This window comes from Telopea speciosissima, chromosome 2 (genome assembly GCF_018873765.1).
Source record: "Telopea speciosissima isolate NSW1024214 ecotype Mountain lineage chromosome 2, Tspe_v1, whole genome shotgun sequence".
Taxonomy (NCBI): domain Eukaryota; kingdom Viridiplantae; phylum Streptophyta; class Magnoliopsida; order Proteales; family Proteaceae; genus Telopea; species Telopea speciosissima.
In genome coordinates, this window is record NC_057917.1 from 79,662,634 (window position 1) to 79,685,546 (window position 22,913).

Sequence of the window (22,913 nt, forward strand, 5' to 3'; positions counted from 1 at the left end):
TTTTTTTTTTTTTTCTTGGGGTGCTAAGATTATCTTGAGCTTGTTAATGTGTAATGAAATCTTAATTGAAGTCATTTTGTCAACTATAGTCTTGAACCCATAAATTATCAGAAAATGATCATGGAGGCTATCTATCTTGATGTTAGACTACTATTCGGTCCAGTAATACCCTTCTAGGCATTGGCCATTTGGCTAGGATGGACTGGGCCAAAAGTCGGCCTAAGCCAAGCCCCATAAGCCCATATCAAGTTAGGGTTGAGTCAACTGCATTAGCCCGACACATTAAGGCCTGAACTTGACATGCCACACACACACAAGTCCGGATCCCCTCCCCTGCACCCCATCTCACCCCATTCATGGGGTGTGGGGAACCACATTCCACGGATGGTGTGAGATGGGGTGGGCTGGTTACTCGCAGGGCAAAGGAACACATGCACCAATGCAAGTTCACACACATGCACCGTGCACACCCGTGCGTACGACCCAAAAATCGTACCGATTAGAGAAGACTCAATTCTATTTTGTTTGAGATTCAACATGCTTGAACATTCCTGTTACGGATTTCTGCTTCAACCAAGACAAGCATTTGGTGGCATACTTAATTACTCTGTTCTACAGCAGACAAGTCATACAATATTCTTACGTAAAATAATTCAGTTTAGAACATACAATAATCACGAGTCACAACCTATAATCACTGACTAAATATGCAATCAACCTGGTTATAATGAAGGTGAAAGTGGAAGGAGTTAATGAAACAGGGGGAAATTTCTGAGAGGGTAATGCATTAGCAAAAAGAAGCAGCACTAACTTATAAACTTATTAATCACTACTGTATTTACATATCAAACAGATTCGTTGACAATTTACAAGATAACAAATGAAAAAATGGGTCAACAACAAAAGAGGTAAACCAAGAAAAAAGAATCACCAAAATATAATCAGCTGTTAGTGATGTTGGATGAGACTTTCAAGATCACAGATAATGGTATATTGGCAATATGACCTTGATTTCCGAAAAGCCCAATCCTTCCAAAGCTGGCAGTAGAGCTATTCATTGTAGCATTAAAGAGAACCGTCAAAACCTGTCTCTGCCCACTTGCAATGAAGAAGTGAGTGGGAATCACTGAAACTGAAACTCCATAGGGAGCAAACAAACCAACACTATATGTCTCATTGCCAGCAACATTGGTAACTATCCTTTGTACTGTTCTAGACTGGTTTAGCTTTGCTATTGTAATAGAAGGCAAGTTCAAGTCAGTGCCATTCATGTTTGAAATTCCACAACTCTGGCCAGTATAGTTCAGAACAACAGGGGCCGACCCATTAATGCCACAAAGGAATGATAAGAAGTCATCAAAACCTACAACAAACCCAAAAGTGCAATCTAAGTCAGCTGAGCTAATATGAAATAAAAAATGATAGTAGCAATAATAAAAGTTGATGGCATAATAAGTGCAGGCGCTGCATTGTGCAGTGCAAAGTGTAAAACTGTATTCTATCCTAAAAATGGGTTATACAACTAGAACCCAACATATCCTAGTTAAAGCTTAGTAAAGGCTGCCAAGGACCTAAAAAAGTATTTCATCAGTGTTGCATAGATACATCAGTCTAGAAATGAATGAAGAAAGAGAAAGAGAAGACAGAAAAGGAAGGAACTAAAGAAGAGAGATTAAGAGGGAAATTGTTGGGAATCTGCACTATAAACTCTGGGACCTTGGATGACTTCATATACCAGTAAAGCCTCTCCACCTATAGCTTAAGCTTTTGGGTTGGATATCCCACCATGGTATTAGAGCCATCAAGCTCACTACGTTAATAATACACCTATGTACGGTCACCCAAAAGAAGGGCAACACGTAAGGAAGAGTGTTGGGAATAATCCCACATTGGAAAACTCAGGGGGACCTTGGATAACTTGATATACCAGTTGGGCTCTCCACTTAGTAGCTTAAGCTTTTGGGTTAGATACTTCAACAGAAATCAAATTGACAGTTCATTGTCTCTTATCAGAACACCCTTGTAGTACAACTACCACAGATTTCTTCCTTAGAAGTTTATACATGTCAATATATATGAATTATGTACAAAAATAACTAAATCTTTTAGCAATATAACTAAGATAATGAACACATCCGTCTATAGTAACCCTCATACAAATGATGTAGAAGCTAAGCACACATTGAAAGCCTTGGATGAAACATTCTCATAAAGATTAATCATGGAATTGTAGTAAACAGATAATACAGTGAACATAAATGTTCTATCAGTATATTAAAGCATAGCATAGAAGATATGATACATTTACCACATGACATTTTATGTTTTACTAGCACATTGATAGAAAATAGTATATCTTGTGCTGGGCGGGTGGTTTGTTATTATGGTTATGGTTCTAGTATACTGGCTGAAATCTGAGCAAGCCATGATGTATTGAGCATGGCTGTGCAACTTCAGATCCCTGGTTTATCAGTTGAGTAAGATTCTTTTGTGGTGGTTCAGGCAATTAATTGTCAAGGGACATTGTCTTGGAGGAAAAGGTCTTGGCTCTTGAAGTTGCTACAGTTAAGATCAATTACATCTTTTTAGGTACTCACGTTTACCCATCGAGCAAATTCAGCTGCAGAATTTTTTTCTAATCATTCTTTGAACATCTAGGTACTTTTAACTTCTGTTTTTTATACTTTGAACAGACAGTTTAAAATATTTTCGAAGATAAAGTGGGTTTAGTTCTATTTTTAGCACTTATGAGGTCTTATAGTCTCTAGGTTCTAAGGTAAAGACAGATTTTCTTCTTAAATTTCTGATGTATTAATTAAAAAATTAACGAGGTCCAGGAACATTAGTTGATTACAGTATAGTTGATTACAGTAGTAGATATTGTACAAAATTACAACTTACAAAACTAATGCATAAAGGTCTACTCAGGATACTACATAAAAAAACTGTCTTTTTCTTCAACATTATATGAAATTGTTTGCAATAGTAATCAAGTGATAGTGTACAGATAGTTGCAGAAGGGACTTCAAGAGATTTCAGAATACCATCTGATGACATCAGCTCGCATTAGATATCTTACCCAAATTCTTAAGGCTCCTTTCAGTTAGAAAGAGGGGGGGGGGAAAAAGAGAATATCCATCGTCAGTCAAGTAAAATGAAATAAATTATACAAATATAAAAGAAACTTCTCAATGGGATGTTTGACTGGAAGTAAAGTTGATATAAAGTGCCATGAAAAACTTGTGAAGCCTACAACATAAAGAAAGTAGGAGTTTAAAATTTTTTCAATTTTATTTCTACAAACTGAGAACATCATTTTAGAAAAAAATATTACCCAAGAATAAAAAACATGTGGCTCCCACCAAAAAATTGCATTACATCCAAACACATGGAAATTAATCTTTGATGTAAAATGACTTTGGTTAATTTCAATGTTTTGGCTGATTTTCAGTCACTCACTTCCATTCACTTAACTTCAAATTACTCTGTAACAATGAAACACTTCCCTTCGCAGTTGACATCTAACCAATCAGGGCCTAAATTTCCATTGGTGAAGTAAAATGAGACAAGTGAATGAAAGTAAACATAAAAAAGCCAAAAGAGGAATGAAATCATCACACTATTCATTAAAATTGATTTCCATGGTATTGGTTATAACGCAAAATTTTGGGTACCGTAATTGTCTTTTCTTGTTGGATAACATTTTACCTAACATAACTATTTTCCGGTTTATTTCCATAAAGAAAATTTTAAAAAAAATTAATTCCTCCTACTTTCTCTATGTTGTGATTTCCACATGTTTCTCATACCACTTTACATCAACTTTACTTCCAACCAAACATCCTTTGAAAAATCTACTTTTATATTTCTTTTCCATTTCTCTTTACTTCACTTTATCAATGAAGATTTTATCTTTACTTCTCTTCATTTCTAACAAAAAAGAGCCATTGTGCTTGTATTGTTTCCCCCATTGTCCATGAAATATTATGGACACCCATGTCAATAGCCCAAAATCACCCCCATCAGTATAGATATTTTAGGCCAAATTCCATACCATAGAAAGTAATTTTAGTTGATGACAAGAAAGTCAAGATCAAGTAAGACCATCCATATCAATGACCTATTTTATTATATGCACCATTTGGAGGACAAATATTAACGAAAAGATGGTCTCCTCTAGAGTTAAATTTGTAAGAGACCATAGAAACAACATGCGTGTGTGATGCACTTAAGATTGTTCAAATGAGTCAATCAGGCCTCAGAAGACTTTATTTTGATCTATGATTGGGTTCTATAGACCTTGGGCTTTTTATTTTTGGGTTTATTGATGTATGGATAAAATTATGCAAGATGCATTAGTTGTTAGTTAGTAGATTACAACAACTTATTTTTATGTAAAAGTGGGGCTGGGTTAGGACACTATAAGTAGGCTAGTTTTTTGCTTTTTTGATTAGGTAGTTAACATAGATTAGGACACTCCAAGGCAGCCAATGACTAGAGGAGTTTTCCTTTTGGCTGATTTCTTTTGTTAATTAAGGACTCACCAACAGCAGCACACAAAGTTTTAAGGCAGGTTAGAATTCTGTTTTTATTTTTTATTTTCTTTTTCTGTTCACCTTTATAAACACATGTAATGGCTAACAGCCACAAACGATCTAATTGAATGGAATAAAATTAGTTAGTTTAAAGAGTTGAGATTATTGTCTCTTCTCACTCCACTCTCTTCACTTCCCTCTCACGATTTGGGGCTTTCGCTCTTCCCTCTCTTCCTCTCCTCATTCTCTCTCTCTTTCCCATCACCAGCAGAAGGGTGGCTGGTCCAATGCACCCTAACTTTAGTGGCAGTCCAAAATAAGGTTTCCAACAAGAAATTACAAGGGTGCAACCACTTCAGCACGGTAGTCTGACCCTTGACCCATTACATATACCAGACAAGGGCTCATTAAGCCAGCAGATGAACCCAGAGTGGTGGGACCCATCCGTGTGACGTTGATTCCTTAATATGCATATTTATAAGCAAATAATGATTCTAGAATCCCCATAGGCATCTTATCTTTAGCAAATAACAAAAACTTACTGGCATCGAAAATCAGACCCGGGTCCAACGAAGCATTTGCATTGACAAAGCCACTGCCCATGTCAAAGGGTGTTGCTGGAGACTGGTTCAAGTCTGGATTGGTGTAAGCACGCTGGGCCATTATGGGACCAGCAGTCCTGTCATAGAGAGAAGCTGTGGTTGAGAGCGCAGAACCAATGGCTGAAGGACTAAAACTTGAAAACTTCTGCTTGATCAATGCAGCAACACCAGCAACATGAGGAGCCGCCATACTCGTCCCAGACATCATTGCAAAATTCTCTCCTGGATGTTGACGCAATAAATTATAAGATGATGCAAGGATAATAGGGAAAATTCAATCAGTGTCTAGATCTTTCAGACTATATGGTTACAAATAATTGGGAGCTCCAGTTACTCGGAGTATAAAAACCAGGATCCATTTTTCAAACAAGGTGACTCGGACTGAATCATCCAGTGGTATTAAGAGCCATTCAATGAACAGAAGTTGAACTAGGTCATCAGAAATTAAGCAAGATTGAGTTTAATAAATGTGTGGCATAGCATACTGCCTGCATAAAGACAATCAAATTTCAGCAAAATCATGGATACATAATAAACTCCTGAAAAAAAGAAAGATCGTAGCAGAAAAAATCATGTTTGCGTCTCCACAAAGATAACAAGAGCAATAGGCAGGTGTAATAAAGTTGAGGCTGTGCTAAACTTGCCAAACTAGTCAACCTTCCATTAACAAGTTCAGGTGAATCATAATTAATATAGAACAATTAGAGGATCAGCTTGTGGTGGGCTTAAGAGAGAATAAAAGAAAAGGAAAGAGAAGATAAGGAGCGGTTTCGGGAATGTGAACAGTACTTTAGAAGACAAATGAGAGAGGAGAGAAAGGAGAAGTACCAACCAATACCAACCAAACTCATGTAGTACGGATAGCAATGGAATTTGTTAGGGCAGGTCTGACCAATACCAACCAAACCTTCTTAAAATATTTCTCAACTGACCTACTAGCCCCATGAAAATGCACAAGGTGATTGGGGTAGAGCCCCATCGCACAAGCCAGAACTGGATGGGTCTCCACTTTAGCCTATACCATTACCATCTCTAACATGTAGACCCACAAAGTGGCTAAATACTAAATCATAACTATTGCAAGAAGATTGGAGTCAATTAGACTGAAAACCAAGGCGAGGCCATCTTATATCATGTGAGATCCTAGAAAATTGTACATTAGCATTCACACATCTCACTATCAAAATTGAGATGACTAAAAGCAGTGGTACAGTTGTAATGGTCAAGGCTCACTTAGTATTTGGCAACAGCACCTAAAGATAACCTATTAAACTTGATATGCAAGTGATGGAGAGAATGAAATTGTAGTACTAGAAAAGGTTTTGAAAACACACGACACAGAAAAGAGGAATCACAACATGACAAGTATGTGTATTGTAGTCATTAATAAAATGTGGTACCAGAACCATTGATTCTATCCAACCACATGTAGAAAACAAATCGAATTCTATGGGATAGAATTTAAACTTTTGAAGAAGCCAAGAGGTAGTTTTCTCGACTAGCATAGGTTGGACAGAATGGACAGAAAGCAACAAAGACAAGCCAACAGTGTGGATGGAAAGCAACGTTGATTACAGTACTTGCATTTTCAGTATGAAATCTAGCAGATTACCATCAAAATACAGCTAGGCTGAATATCAGTGCTATTTTGAATCCATTATCGTAGAATTATGTTGTAAAAATCAACAAGGATTAGCTTTTCGAAAAAGTTTTGAGCGTCAGACAATTACCTGTTCGAGTCAAATAGAATTTTTTCGTGGGTTTCTCATTAGCTTGAAATCTTAAAGAAGTTTCAACTAGTCCGAGGGATAATTTTAGATGTGGGCATGTAATGTTTCTTCCCATGCCTACCAAAGATGGAGAGAGAGCAACAATTATTTTCATGCATCATATTGTGTCCTTTTAAATCCGCTAGAGCTCAACCTCCTCTTCCAATTATGTGTTGAGTTTCCTCTTCTAATTTAGGGACTTTGATTAGTCTGCTTTCATTTATGATTGCTTTAAAGTTTCTGATAGTTTTTTACCAACAGAAGTTATTGATCCTATATCTCAAGGGAACCATAACCCAACCATGCAGATATGTATATTAATATATATAAACAATTAAAATAAATATATACACATGCATAATAACAATTAAAATTAAGGCATGTCATCCAAGAAATCAAGGACTTACGCAAGTGAGACTGCATCATGGTTGTCAAGGCTTTGCCTTGGCCTCCCCTAGCCCTGAAGGCCCTTTAGAGTGGGCAAGGCCTGCACTCGCCTAGTTCTTTTACAACTTGTCCCTCCACTTGGTTGCCAAGGCCTCGTCCAGGTGTCACATAGGTCACCTTGAACAGGTTTGACTTTTTATTTTTTTGGGTACTGATGTATGGTTATAAGCTTTTATATTGTACCTTATTGCAGCTCATCATTTCTTTAAGGGGGGGTCAAAATTGGAAAAAAAAAACAAACTTCTAAAATCATGGTAATCAGAAAAAGGTACACTTCCTTGATCATTTATTGCATGTTTTAATGAATGTTGAATGATCATCGATTGATTCGTGAATGCTTCATTATTCCTCTTTAGATTATACTTTATATTACCAATAAGTAGATTAAATATTAACATAACCAGGTCATGGTATGAGTAAAAAGTACTAAGATAACCTGAAGGGTCCTAAAATAAACCTGCTTTATGCACACCTTGACCAATAAGGCTTCACGTAGGCCAGTGCCTTGGTGTCTTTTAAACTATAGACTGCACGTTTATGCATGTTTACCTTGGAATTCAACAGAATCGGTACCCAAATAACTCCAAGCAGCCCATATGTAATTTCCAGGAGCCACCAAGTTAGGTTTCAATATATCTGCATCATCAAGAAAACTGTCTTCTGGGTCTGGCCCTCTTGCAGAATAATACATAACCTTTGGTGCAGAGTTGTTGTATTTTGCTTTTAGTCCCCCTAAAATGCTTGCTACAGCCCCAAATTTAACAATGTTTTTTAAAGATCCGTCTCTCTCCAAGGAAGAATTGTAATATTGAAGCAAAATCTGCAGAAGAAATAACCAAAGCATCACTAAATATTAAAGATGGACAAAAGGCAGCATTCATCTTAGAAAGCATAGGTAATAACTTCGCTGCTACTAGCCAAACCAATGTTTACTTATCAAAATTATTCAAATGCTCATAAAGTGACATATGTCGGCGACAACAGTACCAACTAATTAAGTACTGAATGTCCATGTAAAATATCTATTTACTAAGACGTTAGGACCAAAACTGGAAAATACCTAAACATGAATAATTTAACATGTCCAAAATAGATTTTAAAAAAAAAAACGTGTGTGTGACAACTTGAGTAGAATATAGTTCTAAGAGAAAAATATGCATGTTGGCGGTGACCAACCCAACCTATATAGTAGTTCTGTTCAAATTATATCCAACTCATGTCTCATAATCATGGATTCTCTGTATTTCATACCCCATTTTACAACTCTGTGTTTCTTTGAACTTTAGGCCACCCAAAATAAGTTGAATCCAGTGATGCTGTAGTAGACACCATTGATGCCACAAAATACAGAACAAACTTTCACTCTAATCATAATTTACACATATAATCAAGGATCATAGATTATGTTGTGAAAAGGCACACAATTAATATGGAAGAGAAACAAAAAGGAAAGCTTCCAAAAACTCCAGAATCTATGGAATGGTTCTTATTCAGGATTTATAGGCAGGCACACCCACATAGAATAGCTGAATGGGCACCTAGTCCTGTCACATGGTAGGTCAGATGATACTGAAATTGTGGGCAGGCACACTCAAGGTCCCCTCCTTCCTCACATGTCAAGTTTCAGCCTACTAAATGTAGTTGCCCATGTGACAAAACAAATCATTAAAAAATCCAGAACTTCGAAGAGAGTTCATGCACTATGAAGGGGATACATGGACATACAAATGGTAGGGCGTGCCATTACATGGGAGGTTAAAATTTGAGGCTGAAATTTAAGGCATGCCCAATCCAGACAATTTCTCAGATATCCAATGCTGGAATAGCCACATCATCTGTAGCACAACCAGGTATGCCCACCCATAAACCTTTTGCCATTTCGAATAGTTCATTTCTAAAACTTAAGACCCGACACACAAAGAATGGGGAAACGATGGTCTCCGAAATGGTATAAAATCACAACAAACCTTGGAATCTTCAGATGATGGAATTATCATGCCAGGAATAGCCATTGGAGTTGGGTTAAGCTGAAAACCAATAACATAAGGATCCATATAGAACACAACACCTGCTGCACTGAGGTTCTTAGCTGTCTGCAGGGCTTGTTTGATGGATGAGAGCCCAAGCACAAAGCGGATCGAGTAGCTACAGATCAAGAGATTCCCCTGAATAAGATCCTGATTCAAGATGCTGGGATCTTGGCATTCGCCCACATACATATTATCCACATCCGTCGTGCCATTGCTCAAAACATGAAGTGCAGAAACCAGTGTATACATTTTACCTTCCTCTGTTCCCGCTGAAGATTAATACAACTTCAGTATATATTTCCATGCATAAGGTTAAAAGAGGGGGGAGGGGAGTACAGAGGTCAAAAGCACAATGCAGACATCAGAAGCAATATTTAATGGAGCCTGCCAGTCTGCCACACACAATGAATCTTCTGGGTGAAAAAATTATCACTTTGATGACAATAACCAGCCAACTTATAGTTTACTGTTTCACCATGTTACAACCAAAACAAAAGTAACACTATTTTCAACTCAAGTGGATCCAGTTTCAAGAAGAAAGCATAAACCCACTGAATTGTAGTTCCAATCCTCGTAGTATATGTGCCACATTTTTCGTGGATCCCAACAAGTACAATTACTGTTTATTGGAAATCAAATAATTTACATTTCTTCTTTATTAATCCAAATATTTCTCAGTTTTTGAAATAATAAGTTCAATCATAAGAGAACTCTTTATAACTTGTCTATTACCAGAATCATATGTATCAGTTTTCATATCAGGCTGTCAGGGAATGAGATAACAATATTTGTAACACCGGTAAGATAATTCTCCATCATATAATAGTCAATGCCTTTTGCTAAGGGGAGGGTTTCCAGCACAGACAATGCCAGAAACCATTCCAACACGTCGGCTATAACAGTAAAATGGAAGTTCAATTAGCACTCAAATTAAGTGGACATGTTGTTCATGCATTCGCTAGTCATGGATGATTCTCCATCCAAACTGACTTTGGCTAACATTGATGTAATGCCCTGAAAATTGTTTCAAATTTTGATTTTGTTTGAAGAACATAGAGTTTTAGACCATTTGAAAAACAATGGGAAAAACCCCTAAAATGGTAGGTCATATGGTTGAGATAGGCCACTAAATCTAACATGCAACCATCAAGGGGATTCTACATCCAACAAACAAAATGATGATCAAACCATCAATCTATGTGGCAGAAATAGGGACCATGACATGAATCTATTTCCTTTTCTTTTAAACAAAATAAGGAAAAACGTTCATGCATGCCTGTTGTAGGAACCTTTCCACGGGCCCTAATAATTTGCCATGTGAACAAAATGTTTGGCATTATGAATTTTTGGATAGACAGGGAATCCGTGGATAAACACATCAAATTTGGCGGCCCATCTCAACCGTATGGACCACTAAGTACAGGGTTTTCCCATTGTTTTCTCCACAGCCCTTCTTAGTCAAACAATCCCACTACTTCCAAAAAAAATTAGTATTGTAATGACATGCAGATAGATCTGGAATTTCACATATGAATAGGCGGCATGGACGACATGTCCACTGAACTTGGGCACTAACATAGCTGCCACATGGCAGTTAAAGTGAGCATATGAGAAAGGGTTCCATAGCAGACCTGTAGGAACAGCACCAACTAAAAATAATAGCTGTATACTGAACCACCAAACAATAAAATTGTTCTACAGGCATCTCATATTCAATACAAAGGGCAGATCTCAAGCAGCATAAGTCTTAATTGGATACTTACGTGCAAATCCAGCTCCAGAAATGGTGATGTTATTGCCAAGGACTAGGGAATTATTGTAAAACCTGTCATGAGAAGCAGCACCAACAGCAAAGATCCATGGACTGAATGAAGACATGCTCTTGGGTGAGGGTCCAGTGTTTCCAGCTGCTTGTACAACAAACATTCCAGCCTTAACTGCCGAAAGTAAGGCCATATCTATGGGATTAAAAAATGTTGCAATTCCAGGAGGACGTCTATTGGGAGTGATTGAAAGGCTTATAATGTCCACTCCATCTTGAGCTGCCTGTGAATGCAATCAATATAAGTTTTTAGATCCATCTGTCATCTGCACACACTTTTCAGAAGATAAGCAGACAATTAAAGATAAGAATCATTGCATCCAATAAAAGGAAAAGGATGCCCATCTTTCTTGATTGTGCTGTGCACAAAGCGCACATGTAGGTAACTAGGGTTGGAACTTACCATCTAATATCATTTAATGCACCTAACCATGGTGAACTTCCAGGCTTTACAGTTTTTTGTTTTTTTTTTTTTTTTTCATTTTTTCATTTTTGTTTTGGTGTCTCTTACTGTTCACTTTATATCTTCTTACAAGCCAAAGGAATAAATGAAGTGACCAAAGAAGTCAAACAAGTGTAGTTTTTAACATGAAAATACTCCTAGAGGGAGTGAGGGACCCACCAATTGTTAGAGGACGAAACTCTGGCTGGTTTTCCAGCACAGATTTTGGATTGTCTGGGTCAAGTTTTCACTGGTCTGAGGCTGAAGACAGGCCTAATTTCTCAACCAGGACGAAATGAAAGTTCAGTCACAGTTTGGTAGCCATGCCCATCCTTTAAACGGTAATAAATACTTCTTTCGGTTGAAGCATGAATACATTCATGTAACTGTTATAAAGATCAATTTACCATTCATGTAACTGTTATAGAGATCAATTTACCATTTACCTGGTCAATGGCAGCAACAACATCTGCAGCAAAGCCTCCGAAACTCCTGTATAATGCCTTGTAGACAGCAATACTGATGCAGATAGACAGTAAATACATCAAAACCTCAAAAAGTATACAAACATATCTATCTACTTTGAACATGAACTATTGGAAATGAAACCGTAAGAGGTCCTATACGCCAAGTAGAAAGAACATGCAAGTCAAATGCTACGGATATTTATAGGATTTAATAGGATTCCTTTTTTTTACCTCTCCATCCAGCAATTGCTAAACTTATCCCCATTAATTTGTAGTTTTGCATATAACAATCACACAAAAAAAAAAAGGACAGGTTTAATAGAATAGTTTGAAAAAAATCCCCAGCAATAAGATTTCTCTGCATTTCAACTCTAGCCACCAGGAATAATTGAAGTCAATCAATTTAAGGGGGTATAATGTTCAAAACACTTCTGTAGTTCTCGTTTCTGCCAAAAAAAAGGGGGAAAAGTTCTGAAATCGGATCAACATTAAGAACAAATTACGGGTGCTGAATTACAGGACTTCACTCAAACTTCTTATAATTATGAAAGGCAAAAAAAAAAAAAGTAAACTCTCTTTACTTTGCTTGATATAAAGGAATTAATCGGGATTCAGGGGGTAGGGAACCAAGGGACAAGAACAATAACAGGTGTGAGCAAAGAAGAAAAGCGGGGGGGGGGGGGACCCTCTTGTGCTCTACTCTTCCCACATCATCCAAATTGGTCCAAAATCAGCATAGAAGACACCTGAAGTCCAAAAAATGTATATAGTCTTTGAGGCACACAGGGAGAGTGAGTGAGAGAGAGAGAGAGAGCATGGGGGAGGGAGGAGATCTGACTTCTGTTGAAGCAACTGCAATTCCAGAGAAGAGATGTACAGCATAATAAAAATAAGTAAATAATGGGGTAAAACCATTATTTAACATGTGGAAGCAAGGGATTAGATGGAACTTGTGACAGTTATCAATGGGATTTCCCATTCTTACATGGGCCACTGGTGTAGGTAGATTTGTAGGCAGGAGAGGTAAGCAAGTGTATTATCTGAGTGTTACTTGATGATTGCTTGCCAAAGCCCAACAAGCTCTCCTCACTAATCATTATATAGTATTGTTTTCCAGCTTTTCATTGTGGAAAAATTGAAAAGAATGAACAAATAAATAAGGGTTGGATTATCATACATGCTAATGCCTGAGAACAAGAGTAAAATACTAGGAGGCAGAAACATTGAAAGTAAACTATACTTTTTGATAAGTTACCACTGTTAAGTCTACAAAATAAACTAGGTGCTGGTATCAGAAACAAAAAGCTTGAAGAAGTGAAGGAGAAGAGAAGAAGTAGAAGAAGAAAGAGAGAGAACCGAAGGAAAAAGAAGAGAAAAGCACTAGACCATGATAGATCCAGAATACTTCTATCGTGGTCCAATCCCTTTATTTATAATATTAGATAATAAACTCTTAGTGTTACCAAAAATACAAAAAGATAATAGACTCTTAGTGGGAAACCTACTAAGAGTACAAGTCTAGTTACAAAGAAAGAAAGTATCTAAAGCAACATAAACATAAACATACCATGATAGGGACACTCCCCCTATCGTGATCAAAGACAAATAAACACAATAGAGTACCACAGGGTCTGACAATAATACTCCTGTGGTACATATCTCAACAATTTACTAATTGATCTAAAAAGAAATATTATAAACAAAAATTGAAGTATGCTTTTTTTGTTGGGGGGTAAAGTCAGAAAATTTGAAGTACGCATTTGATAAAGAAAAGTAACCTAGCATAGCAGTTTTCAGAACTAGAAAGGTTTTTATCAACTACATTGCACATCAGCTGCTACTAGCCTGATACAAGAAATTTAAAAAGAATGGATTAATTACTGTGCACGAGGAGCCATTCCACTTGCATTCCCAAAGTGATGCCCAGCTACAATAACGGGTATCCCATGATTCCCAGCTGCAATAGAAGCTGTGTGCCTGTGTTTCAAGAGTAGAATTGTCAGTTCCCATATGTTAGTTTGTCCAAAACCTACAACATAAATTTTTTTTAACGGAAGAAGAACCTACAATAAAAGTATTATAAATGGAGGCCATATACATAAACTCAACAGGACAGATGGAGCAACGTAATTCACTTGGATAGTAGGATTAGATCCACATGGAAGAACCTACAATACACGTATTATAAATGGAGGCCATATAGATAAACTCATCAGGATAGATGGAGTAACGTAATTCACTAGGATAGTAGGATTAGATCCACAAAGAAGCTCCGTTTAGGCCGACACTTTTTATGCCGAGTTCAGGCTAGGCTGAGCTGGGTTGAGGCCCCAACTCAACCCGTGGCTGTGTCAGGCTATGCCAAGATGAAGCCTGAACCTGTCCAAAACTCATTAGGACATAGATCTAGGGCCAGCCCAAGCCCATCCAGGAGTGTCAAGCCAAAAGCTGGCCAGTTCAGTCAGCCATGGGCTGCCGAGCCCAAATAACATCCCCAGGAGACAGCTGGTAGATAATAAGGAAGCAATCAGTAACTTTTTGTCTCCCTCTTCTTTATTCATATGATTAATGTATATAGGAAATTAAACAATATAATAAGTTTAAACAGTAAATCTAGTAGCGTACAGGAACCTAAAAAAAGAAAATGAAGAAGAAATAATGAAAACAAAACACAAATGAACACACACACAAACACCCCATCAAAATCATCCAAACAAAACCACCCACACAAACCCATATGATATTGACAGGGATCATGGATAATCCCCTCAGTATGAACAACGTAATTTGATATTCAATGTTAAGATGGAATGTACAATCTCTAATGTCAAGATATAGGTTTAAGACAAAAAAAAAACTCAAGTTAATTGGCATACAAGATTCAAAATGGATGGACAGAAATTATGAACTTCCCATGAAGAGAGCATACTCAATACCACAACTTTTCAATAAAAAATAAAATGAATTTAAGATGTTATCAGGGAATGAGGAAATGCAAGAAAATTACTCACGTGCCATGCCCATCGCCATCAAATGGTGAAGCATAATCCTGAGTAGCATTGAATATTCCCCTAGTGATAGCAGATGCCGCAAAATGACGGGCCCCAATAAGTTTCCTATTGCAGGAGCCAGAAGGGAAATCCCTAGTAACTTCACAAATACCAGAAAAGTGTGGAGGAACAGGATAAGCATTTTCGGAGTTGTCATCAGAGAAGCTGGGGTGTGTTGGATCAATTCCAGTATCGACAAATCCAATCACAATCCCCTCCCCTGCAAATTCAGGCCCACCATCTTGGACCCACGCACCTTTAGGCAGACCCAGGAATTCCGGAGTGTGGGTAGTAGCAGTCCTAACTGAGAAATCCAACAGCACGTTTGCCACTTCACGTCTCCTTGAGAGTTTCTCAGCCTTTGACATTCACCAAGATGACAGGATTAAAACTTAAGCTAAAACAAATCAAATAAGGAAATTACTACTAAATCATGTCAGATACTTCCGGCATCAACGTAAAATTTAGGGGTGGCAATTTCTGAGATGACCCACCAATCCAACACAAACACAAACACAAAAGTTCAGGGTTAGCTGGTTAAGATGGATTGAGAGATATTCGATCAATGCAAGAGAAAATTCACACACACACAATATGACATGATTGATAAACGGGTGGTGTTAGGGTTGAGGGAGCCTGCCTGAACCACTCAACCTGTTCGACACAGTAACTGATGCAGCCGGCAGAAGGAGAAAGGGGAAATAGGCCGATCAATTCCCCTATATTTGGCCATGATTTGGTTCTGATTTGGCCTTGTGTAGAAATAGTATGTTTATAGAGGATTTCCAGCAGCAGTAGATTGAGTTAGATTGAGTTTCTATGTTTGTTTAGCAAATCAAATCTAGTTTGCTAAACCAAATCTAGTTTTACTCCAGTATGGATAGTCTATTAGCAAGTTAAAATTAGTTTTTATTTTGTTGTTGTCTAAGAATGGAAGGTTTTTACTTGTTACAGAAGTAAGGAGGCTCATCCCTACTCTATATAAATAGGTCACGCCCTCAGTTGCAGGCAGAATTCTTAGTTAATGAAATTGGCCATTGCTAGTTATACCCTACTCTGTTCTGGCCGTAGTGTTCAGTTACACTTACACCCATCGCAAACTGCCACCAGAAGCTTCAGTTTGAACTGAAATTTCAACCATCAAACCGTCCCACCAGAACAACCTTCCCTCGCCCAGAATTTCAGTCCAGACCAATTTTCCCCCATTGAGCCTTGATTCTGCCCTAGTTTCAGATCTGTTTGATTCCCAGTTTCTGTACTGTTAATTCTTTACAGTTTATTCCATTAACTAATTTCTGTTTTAGATTCCTAAAGCCCAGATTTAAAACCTACTCTGTCCTCTTTTAGCTACATGCACTTTGAGCCTAAACTATAATTAGGGTTAGGGTTTCCTCAGTGCCACCACTACCTTTTAACAGTAGGAACTAAAGACACACTATAAAGTATATAATACACCAAAACATTGATGAATGTGTAGCTTGGAGTTTTGATTTATACATTTCTATTCATTAGGTTTGGATTTTAAGTCCTTTCTTGTGACTTTGTAATAAACTTTTGGCTCTAATTTACTTAAAACAAGTCATGACATTGTTGATATTTGACATTTGATGTGTCCATCAATCCATGACAAAACATTGATGAATTGACATTGTTGGATATTTTGACATTTGATGTGTCCATCAAACCCAACTTAATTGGATTAATTGATTAAATGCAATTTTATTATGTGTATGTTATTATAATTGTTATATTTTGTGCAACTGGCCATAATGTACCGTTATTTATTCTCAACAATGGCCAGTCTTGGGCACTCTGTTCTAGGGTTACAGTATTGTATAATTCCCCAATGGGAATTGGTTGGAAATATAAATATGAGCATTTTAATATGTTGAACAATGATCCATGGAAAGTCCTGAATGGCTCACCGCCAATTGTGTTTGACAACAAGAATTTCTTATAGTCATTTCTTTTCCATACCTGAGAAGGACTTACCATTATATATGTGTTTTGTGCATCTGTGATGTGCCAATGTTGACATCTACCTACAAGACTAACTACACATCGGCCACTTGGCGTACACAATATAAATGGTGATAGGAGTGACGCTCAATAAGGTTTCCACTGACCGTTTAGGGAGAACATTCAAGTTAGAGAGTTGTTGAACTGTGACTAGTTGAAATTCAGGGACTGGTAATTGTTTTGTAAAGAGTTTGCAAAAAGTTATTTGTTTTATTATTATATTAAATATTATATTTGAAAAAGCGTTTTCAAATGTTTGTGTGCCCAGTCACTGGTCATGACATTCTCAAATTTGTGCACAATGGATTTATTACATGGCTGTGATTTTATTCCATGTTTTGCTATGTCCATTGTGGGTGTTAGTGTTGTGCGGGAGAAAGTGCAATGAAAATTATCTACCACTAGGGTTTTCAGGTTTCGCCTTTTGTAGTGTCATCCTTTTGTGCAATTAAGAACAACTCAAAAACCCACCACTTGGCGTGATCGAGTCTGTTAGATTGTAATCTCCTAAGTTAGTTTCTTCTATTTAAGAGAAGCTTGGTTGAAACCTTGATTGCACTGAACATACTTTGCACACACAAAAGAGAGAAAAAGAATCTTCTTCCTCTTCAAGCAAGGGTTTTGGCCATTAGAGGTGGTGCACTCAACGAAGATCGTAACCTTGCACTACATTCCTTTGGAGGAGCACACCACTAGTGTGTTTCAGTAACCTACAAACCCTATTTGTATCATTATCGTAGGTGTTCATTGAGACCCTTGATGCCTTAAATTTTTGTAATGGATATTGTATTGTTGCACTTCTGCCGCCACCTTCAGACATAGATTTAACGATATCCAACAAGACCAACTAACCCAAAACTAATAGAACATTAAAATTAAATGCTAACATGAATCGACACGGACACAACCCACTAATAAATGGGTAGTGTTAGGTAGGAATACTTTGACATGATTAAGAAATGCATAACGTTAGGGTCGAAGCAATTTTGACACAACTTGATTTGACATTAAATTCTGAATTTTGTTCATCAGTTGTACTAGGAGTCTGGACAGCACCTGGTGAACCGACCCACATGGTAAAGTTAGGATCCTTCACCAAACTAACACCAGGATTAAGAACCACCACAGACAACATCTAAAAAAAAAAATTCATTGATAAAAGATGGTTTTAAATTCAACCAAATGTTCATCCCAACAAAAAGAGATAATGTAGTCAAACTAAACCATTAAAAGAAAAAGAAGAAATATGAAAATAAAATCATAGGCATTATACCTGCTGAGGGGTTACAAGCACAGCAAACCCATTAATCAAGTAGTGGTAACTATACAACTTCAAATAGTTCTCGCCCCGTAACACCTTCCTCAATAGGGAATCATGTACATGATTCAAATAAGAAGCATATATTCGATCAGACCTTGAAATATTCCTGCACTTTGTCAAAAAGGAAACCTCTTATACCCGGCTGTGGCCCAACAGAAAACATTCATGAACAGAACTCCACCACCAACCCAATACCAAATTGTTAACCCTGATTAAGCTGATCGTCAAAGAACATTGTGTTGCATGTGTGTGTTTGCCAGAGAGAGAAAGAGAGAGCCTCAATGTGTGGTACATCATACATGTACCAGGTACCTCCTAACTTCTATAAAAGCCTCAATGTGTGGTACATCATACATGTACCAGGTACCTCCTAACTTCTATAAAGACTAGTTTCAACTAAAAAGAAACTGATAAAAAGGAGCTTTGCCTAATTGTAGACTTAATCCACTTAAATAGAGAAGGATAAATAAGAGAAAGAAGCAGCATAAATCCTACATACGAGGTACAGTGGTAGTTGTTGCGGATCAATTAAGGGGTTAACCTTTTGGGATTGGTGTGTGGTTTGTGTGATTACACTTTCATCAAAAAAAAAAAAAATTTAAGGGGGAGAAATTAAGATAAAAAGCAGTTGAAACAAGGCTTTTCTCCTTCAATTCAAACCTCTTTACTAATTCAAACTTCTTAACACGCAGAAACAGCAGAGGAAGCAAAGCCCAAGATTCAAAACCTACGTAAACCCTATTGCTATGGTTTTACAACGGTCAATTCTCTCAGTTAGCTGCCACAAAACTAAATAAATGGAAAATAAATAGAAGAGAACCCAGGAGTCAGACTCAGATATGATCATGAAAATCTTTCAGAAAATAATTTATCTTGTTTACAAAAACTCAAGAGAAAGTATTAAATATATAGTTTTTGAAGGAAAAAAGAAAACTCAATGAATACTGCAAGATACAATCTGACTATACAATTGGTATTGAAAACAAAATTTTCACTGCTACATGGAAACGCTCAAAAAGGAAAAAATGAGGAAAATATTTTTTTTAAGAATCATTAAACACCAATTTACCATGTTTACATTTTATTAAGGGTGGAAAAAAAGACTTAGGAAATTCAAACTGAAATGGGAAAAAGAAATACACAAAACAGGACATGGCGAGGGAGAAGAACATCAAATCACAAGAACGAATTTACAAGAGGAATTGAAGCTCAACGTAAAAACCAGTAATAGATTTAGGTGAAGTCGGACAATAAAGAACGAAAAGGAGAAAAATCCAATATGAACACCCAACTTACATTGTTTGAACATTACAGTGAAGATAAAACCGGGTTTAACATTCAATTGAGGTAAAGAATTAAAAGGAGAGCCAACGGGAAAGAAAACAACAGTAAGATTACTTTGCAGTTTGCACTGCTAGCTAACTACTGAGTGCTCAGAGCTGACTGTTGAGTAGGAAATAACCTCACTCAGAAGTGAAAAAGTCATTCATTTAAGGAAGAGAGGGAAGTAAAGTTACCTTGGTTTGTGCAGTCTATTTAATCGTTCTGTACTTCCATATCGAGAACCGATACTCTCCAATCCTACCTCATTGTTGTAATGAACTGCAGGAGCTTGTTTTAAAGTAACAATATAAACTGATGTAACTATTTCCTCCTGAGACCGAACCCTAAAACACAACCCCAAGCAAAGAACCACCATTAAATGCACCAAACAATGAAGGGCCCCCATTACAGAAAGTACAGTAAAAACAAGAACTTGGGAGACCCAGAAAGAAAGTAATACAAACTCCTCAACAAAAACTCTTCTTCCCCATTAAAGCACCAATATTTTTCTTATTTTCTATATCCTCTAAGTACCCACTAGTAAGGCTTTAGCAGAGAAGGAACACCCAAAGCAAAACCACAACAGATGCTGAGAAAGGAGACAACAAAACCCCATCAACCATCCATAAATGAAAAGCACACTTGGGGTTCTCTGTGAAAAACCTTTTTGAGCTCTCAAAAGATATCAGCTGAAGAGAGTGAGAATCAGCCACTTTCTCGGTTACTGTGACACTGTGTTTATTTTAAAAGAGAGAGTGACAAAGAGAGGTGAACGTTTGCCCTGCTTTGTTTTTATGTTTGCTCTTATTGGTATTGGGTGTCCTGCAGTGGAAGTAGCAGAAGAAAATCAAAACAGATTTAAAATGACAAAAATACAACAAATGAAAAAGATAAAGCACAGAGAATGAAAGAGATAGAGACTATTGGCTGATGGGTGTTTTGGGAAAGATAGGATTGATGATGGGGTCAGGACTTTTCCCAACGTCTGAAATGTTTTTAATAGGGCAGTGACTCAGTGAGTGATCACGAGAGCAAAAAGGGCTGGTATCGTTATTTTTTGACTACCTTTGTCTGTGAAACGGTGTGAGAGAGAGAGACTAGTGGGGTCATGGGTTTGGGGTGTTGTGGGCCTTCTTGTGGCGTGTGGGACGGTGGTGTGTTGAGTACTCTATGGAAGGGCACATGCTAAAGGGTTCCCCTATGTTTTGTTGGGAATTTTCCATCTTTCTTTTGCTCATTCTACACAGGCTTTATGCCCTGATCATAATTCCACTATAAATTTTATGGACTACTTTTTGGGCATGGGCCCAATTTTCTAAAACCTATCCGGTCAGTGTTGAACCGGCTACAGGATCAGGTCCTAATTTGAGAATTTTTATCCGTTGTTCTACGCACGCCATGTGTGCACAGCAGGCCCCACTATGCAGACATGGTCACTGCTGCACCGCACAATGTGTACTATAGAGAATAAAGGTCCCTAATTTGACCCTTTTGATCCCTTTAAAACTTTCGGGTTCAACATATTAAAAGAAGCATATAGATGGATATAGCCACTGAGGTAATTAGACATAGGGAAAAATGACTTTGTTCGGGAGTGTGGTTCCTTCACCAAGACACAGGATGCAGCGAAATGATCGCCCCACCCTCATGAAAGCTGAAAATTTCATCCTTATTCATTCTTTTGTGCGTGCTCAATCCCATTGACCCTTGTGTTGGTCTCAGACAATAAACTCTTCCCCTCATATAACCCAATTGAGGGGATTTTTTTCCTCGAAGGTGCCAACATAGTGCACTGCAGCTAAAGACTACGACCCATTGGTAGTCAGGTCTTAGGATCGAGTCCCACCTTTCGCCCTTTCTGTCTTCTCTCTGCCCTTTGTTCCTCTATGGAAAATTTGATTAGGCGAAAGTTTTCATTCATCAACTTCACCATCGGTGATGTGACCCAATTCCCACTTCACTATTGTTTGGAGTCGAAACTATCATTCCCTTTGGCCATGACTGTACTAATGCCCAATCTATTTAATTATGTCATTCACCTATGAACCATTTTAAAAGAAGAAAAAGTTTTATTAGTTTGGCAAAATCAAAGGGTATCTAGTAAAGCATCAAGTCTTTTCATAAGAAAGGGTGAAGCAATTTTTGAACATATTTTTTTTGGTCAAATATTTTGAACATATGGATACTTAAAAAATGGTCCAGATTGGCCACGTGTCAAAAATCATATTTGAGTTCATTCATATATCCTTCCATGTGTTGACGTTCTTGTATTTTTAGTATTTCGTCTTTTTAAACAAAAAATTCTTTGAAATTTAAAAGTTTTATTTTATCATTTGACCAGCTCTAGACCAAACTAAAACCGAAACCAACTTTTGACTTAATGATTTGGTTTCAATTTGATCAATTATCAACCTGAAACGAGTTCAATCTAACCAAAACGATCTGAATCAATCGATTGACATCCTTAGTTGTATTTGACCTACCAAGAAAAATTGAATTTTTATCACCTCCAATTCGCTGTCCCCTCTAATTCCCTCAAATCCCTCACATAGGAGCAGAAATGACCACTCTACCCCACCTTGGGCAGTGTGTTCGGGCATTGGATAAGGTGGTCATTTCACTGTCCGAATACACTGCCCAAGGTGAAGTAGGATGATCATTTCTGTTCTTATATGAGGGATTGAAGGGAATTGGAGAAGGCAGGAATCGGAGGTGATAAAGATTCAGAAAAACCACTCTCATAAAGAAAACGACATCAGTAACCGATCCTATTCCTTCTGCCAGATGCCATCCAATCTCTTACTAATAGAGCTTTAGACTGTTGGACTCAAATTCTGCCGTTGCAATCGAAAGGGACCTTTCTATTTTAATTTTTCTGTTTTTTCAGTTGGCAGCATTGAGAATATATGCCAACTCAGATGGGGACCTGGATCTTCTCCAGTGCGCCAGCCCCTCCAGCCGTTGGATGCGCATTGAAGAGAGTTTCTTTTCCCACGTGTAGGGGGGGGGGGGGGGGAAAGTGAAAGTTGACATGTGATCATCTGTTTAGATTGAAAAATCTCCTTTGTATCATAGGATGCCAAAAT

General features: G+C 37.5%; 1 protein-coding gene across 1 annotated transcript; it reads right to left on the reverse strand.

Moving 5' to 3' along the window:
- Positions 1–790: 790 nt before the first annotated feature.
- On the reverse strand, positions 791–20,437 carry LOC122649998 (subtilisin-like protease SBT2.2). The gene is made up of 10 exons (XM_043843283.1): positions 20,022–20,437; positions 18,457–18,610; positions 15,126–15,523; positions 13,996–14,091; positions 12,094–12,166; positions 11,147–11,429; positions 9,321–9,652; positions 7,903–8,173; positions 5,078–5,359; positions 791–1,363 (listed from the first exon to the last, which is right to left on the reverse strand). The coding sequence occupies exons 1-10, from the start codon at positions 20,231–20,233 to the stop codon at positions 942–944; spliced, it is 2,523 nt and encodes an 840-aa protein (XP_043699218.1). The 5' UTR covers positions 20,234–20,437; the 3' UTR covers positions 791–941.
- Positions 20,438–22,913: the final 2,476 nt, after the last annotated feature.